This window comes from Phalaenopsis equestris, unplaced genomic scaffold, assembly GCF_001263595.1.
Source record: "Phalaenopsis equestris unplaced genomic scaffold, ASM126359v1 Scaffold000261, whole genome shotgun sequence".
Lineage (NCBI taxonomy): Eukaryota > Viridiplantae > Streptophyta > Magnoliopsida > Asparagales > Orchidaceae > Phalaenopsis > Phalaenopsis equestris.
In genome coordinates, this window is record NW_018164703.1 from 43137 (window position 1) to 48396 (window position 5260).

The following is a 5260-nucleotide window of genomic DNA, read 5'->3' on the forward strand; positions in this document are numbered from 1 at the left end:
GAAACTTCTCAAGTTTCCACACATATTGATGAAGCATCATTAATTAAGCCTAGCACTAATGCACTCACTTCAATAGCACCTTCAACACAAAAAAAATATATATAGCTTCCAAAGCCAGCTCATCAAGTGAGGTATTAGCAATCTGAATCATCCATTATGGTTAATGTATCCCCACCATTGTAGCTTGGTATCTCTTTGAAAACACTGCAGTCATATCCTTGATAAAAAGAAAAAATTGCTACACAAATACCAAATCTTCACCCTACTAAGAAATCTTGTTTTCCAAGAGTGAATTCATAAGAGAATATGTACTTCAACATCTTTTGCCATATGATGAGGAACATATTTGCATAAATAATTGAAAACCAAACTTTGTAGTTGTTGAGAGCAAACACCAAAAATCATCCACCAAGTCCCTCTATCAAAAGTCCCTTTAAAAGTTATGATCAACAATAGTACCACAAAGTTAAAATAAATTAGCCAACTCCAAATTAATGATTACTCACTCTTTAATAATTTGGAAAATCCTCTTCTCATTTGATATCTCCATATATTTATATGGAACAATATGATTTAACGCTTAACTTAACGAAGTGTGGTTATAATACCCAAGAACAAAATAAATCAAATAGTTGAAACTACAACTATTAATAACAAATAGGTAATAACATAAGATAAACTACCCATAATTTTTATCTCTAGTAATGTTTATGAAATGGAATGACAACTAAATAAAACATAGAAGCAAATTTTTCATATAATTGATATATAATATACAAATTAAATACACTTTCAATACTATCTTTGCTCTAGATATCCTCCAGTTTTTTAATTACAAACCTCTAACCTACATAAATTCCAAGTAGATTGTATGACATTTGTTGGTTGGAGCCACATGACCTAGAAGAAGAAGAACCTTCTTAAAAGTGCCATTCATCTTCATTTGATTAGTCACTTTATTAATTGTTGCAATTCTTCAGGTTGTATAAATAATTGAATGCCTCCTAGGAATTTTCAACGCAAGTGACTTCTAATGCTAGAATATATTGACTTGCACATTTTTAAATAACAAAAATATATCACTCCTATTATGCCTAATTTGATAACATACATCAAAAAAATTTATTTTCAAGCTCTATGAGATTATTATCAGCTATGTTGGTAAATAATTAAGAAGACTTAATTTATCGCCAATGAATAAAAATCCTAAAACCATATTATAAATTTTCCTATTATGTAATAAAAAAATATTAATTTGTCGCCAATGAATAAAAATCCTAAAACCATATTATAAGAAACCAACATCCTATTTATAAAACTTAATATAAAATAATTTGACATGAAAAAACAATAAATTCAAACAAAACAATATAAAATTGAATTTACAGTTACAAAAGGTAATTCAATAACTTGAAACTATTAATATTTAGCCATAATGTGGTTTTAACCAACAATCATGGAGAAATAACCTACTCCTCTAACCAATGAGACACAAATCCTTTCATACAGATTGAAAAACTGTGAGGATTGGGAATTACTAATACGAACAAAAAGAACTTTAGGATTGTGAGAGAATCAGTTATGAAAATCAAAGCTAAGTGCAGGAGCTTGTAAGTTTATAACAAGAGACTTGAATACAAGTCAATCCATGGAATTAAAATAAAGGAAGATTCACAAGCATACCACACAATTTTTATGTATTTACATATCTAAATCCCAAACTTTAATTTTACATATATATCATTTACCTATGCATGAAAAAGTGTACTTCACATTTTAAAAGTTAAAATATTGGTATTTTTTATATGATATGAAAGATCCATGGAATAAATATAAAAATCAAAGTTTAATTGTTAGATATGTAATTACATAAGAATTGGGTGGCATATATTTAAACGTCCTTTAAAAAAGGGGAATATTTACATAAGACAAAATTCTTATGCATTTACACATCTAACACCTATACATTCATATTTGCATGCATATCACTTAAATTTTTAACATCAAATAAAAAATACAGCCTTCAGTACCTTTTTAAAAGTGAAATACAATTTTTCATGCATAGGCTAATGACAACAAGGTGTCCTGTAAGTGTAAATATCAAACTTCAGCCATTAAATATGTAAATACATAAGAATTGTGTGGTATGTATGTAAACTTCAAAAAAAAAAGGAAAAAAAACCTCAAACGTATCCCTTATGTGTTCCGCTAATGTTGTCCCTAAATTCATTCTTATCTAACCCTGCTTTCGAATTGAAGTGCCCCCCAACAACTTTCATGGGATGTAAAAGCTGAGACACTAAGAGTCCAATTATGTCATAGACATGTAAAGCAATTTGAAGAATTTGTGCTCCATAAAAATTCAAATGCTGCATCTCTTCACTTCATTAGTTTTAGCTGAAAAGATATATAACAAGTTTCAAAATCATATTAAGTAAGACATAGATGAATCCAAGCCTTGCTAATTGGGACTAAAACAAGCATTTTTATTCCTATAAATACGGCTATTCATGCAATATATAACAAGTTTCAAAATCATATTAAGTAAGGCATGGATGAATCTAAGCCTTAGTAATTGTGATTAAAGCAAGCATTTTTATTCCTATAAATACGGCTATTCATGATTTTTTTTTCCTCCAATTCATTATCTCGATAGATTCCCTCCTCCCTCCCTCTAATTTCAGCTAGAGTAGCAGCTTCAAAACCATGAGCATCTCACTCCAAGAGAACATACTCACCTGCACATACTCTAATAACCCATTCTTCGCCAACTGGCACACCCGCTCCCGGTACGATACCACCACCTCGCCGACCTCCGCCTGAGAAAGATCTGGAAGATGAACGCCGTGAAAAGGCGTCTCGATCACCACGTCATGGATCCCAAACCCGATCACAGCGCCTTCGCCAAGGACCGACGGCTCGAGTTCGCGGCGGAGAGCAGGGTATAGGTTTTCGATGACGCGGATCTTCCACTGATCGGTTTCGTGAGGAATTCGAAAGATCTCCGGGGCGCATTCATGCTCCCGGCCGCGGCAGAAGGGGCAGGAGGGAGTGCTATAATTAGGGTTAGGGTTTGGAGATTTGTTGGGGGAGTGGGATTTGAAATCGGAGGGGCGGCGAGATCTCGCCGGCGAGAAGATGACTGAGCGATTGAAAACAACGTCTCTCCGGATCTCCGGAAAGCGAGGGGGAGCCGACGACATTTTTGGCTGCGCGGATTTAGGATTTATCAAATTCGGTAAATTTGGCTTGAGCCCGACCCTAATCAAATTTTATATTACATACATACCCATCATACCCATGAGTTCTTTTACATTTACATATCTAACACCTAAATTTATATTTTTGCACGCCTACCACCTAAAACCATAAAATGCCTCAAAAATAACATTAATTAATGTCCTACAACCAACTAGTTACACATAAAAAAGTCAAAAATATGTATCACGGACCTGCATGTGATGGGACGAGTCCACTAGGACATGCCAGCATCATAATGGTGTTGCGGCCCTCAAAAGTGTCTGGTGTTGTGACGCTTCATCAAGAAATTTAAGGCATTTGTTGACACCCCCAAAAACTTGAAGGTCAGGTGCTCTAGTGCTAATCCAGATGCCGCAGCTCCCCGTCAAAATTATTAATGGTAATCGTTCGGAATGGAAGAATTTATTATTTAGGGTTTAACGTCGTGGTGCAGTGCTCGGCATCACGATGCCCAAACAACTATAAATAAGGATGGCGTCGCATATTTTCCATACACTCGAATCTCTCTGAAGAGGAGGCTCTGCAACATTTATTTATTCTTGATAGTTTCGCCACTTTAAAATGTTTATATGTCGACGTGCTTGGGTAATAAGGCTCAATCCATCCTCTGGATAACGATTTGTGTGATGAAGCCATTGCTTCTGATGATTCTTTCATACGGAAAATTATCAAAGCCTAAAGAATTCTAGGTGAAAATATCTTGCTCGCTCGCACTGCAACATCTCATTGCATCCCTCTTTCTCAACATCTTCATATGCTACGAGAGGACATCTATGAACTCGGCCAAAACATGAACTCCCTTGTAGAATTCATTGATTCCATTGTGAGCTGGCTCAATCGCATAGAGCGACAACAGGACATGCTAGCTTAGTGGCACATGGAGGCCTGCAAAAGGTGGGAGAAAGCGACACAATGTTCTTCTCATGAATCCAATTCAAGGGAAGGGACTAACAGAGCGCGAACAACAATGTGAAAAGTGGGTGGTTATCCGATCTTTAGATTGTAATAGACATTTTTCATTATTTATCCCTCCATCTGTTAAGAAAATGTTCCAAATGTGTACTTGTCTGTTCAAAATATTAATGAAGAAATGATAATTTAGGGCCCGTTTGGGGCAGTTTAAATGTGCGGCGGCATTTTTAAAAATGTCGCCCTAGTGTTTGGATATTGTGCTTTATAGGTGTTTTTGGAAACAGTTTTTTTAAGTTATATTACACCCGGATCGCGGGTATATCCCCGCGATCCGCGTTTGGGCTCCATTTTTTCCTCATCTACCCTCCTAAGCCATCTACTCTCCTAAGCCCGCAGCCGACCTTCCTTCGAACATTTGGCGTCGATCTCGCCTCCGTCGCTCCGCAGGTAACAAAACTCTTTCCTCGCTCGGCTCCTCCCTTCTTTTTTCCATTTCGTCGAGAGATCTAAGATTTTGGCAAGTAATTTCACTCAATCCATCTGTTTGAAAGTGTTTAGGTGGCTAAAACCTAGATCTATTCTGAATATGCAAGTAGCACTGGTAAAAATATAGATCCACTGTTTTTGTGATATGTTTGAAGCATCCAGACAGTTCTCTTCTCCATTCCCCATCTCAACCTTTCTTCGAACAGTGTATATTCGTATCAACCAAATTTTTTTTTTTCATTTTTTGTTCATATGGTCTCCATGCTATTCAAAGTTACTGATTCTTTTAGGGTATTTGTTGAGGCTAGATGATATTGATGCAATGTTTTGTTCCCTGCGATTTGATTCTTTTAGGGTATTTGTTGAGGCTATAAGATATTGATTGCAATGCTATGTTCCCTACGATATGGTATTAAAGTTGCTTTATATTTTATTTTTTATGAGGATATGATGAACTGTTATCTGCGAATATATAGAAGATATGGGATATGATAAATATGATCGTGTTTATGTGAAGAATATTGTATGTGCTTTGCAATAACAATGATGTTCAACAAATTCAAATGGCATAGTGCAAATGACAATTGAAATTAGATTGCCT

General features: G+C 35.4%; 1 protein-coding gene across 3 annotated transcripts in view; it reads right to left on the reverse strand.

The window, feature by feature from the left end:
- Positions 1 to 3273, reverse strand: part of LOC110024590 (ADP-glucose phosphorylase) — a 34750-nt gene extending 31477 nt beyond the window's left edge. For all 3 annotated transcript variants that reach the window (XM_020724648.1, XM_020724649.1, XM_020724647.1), the window contains exon 1: positions 2739 to 3273. In XM_020724648.1, coding sequence (XP_020580307.1) covers positions 2739 to 3203 — 465 coding nt within the window. In that variant the 5' untranslated portion in view covers positions 3204 to 3273. The remainder of the gene's footprint in view (positions 1 to 2738) is intronic.
- Between the last annotated feature and the right edge of the window lie 1987 nt (positions 3274 to 5260).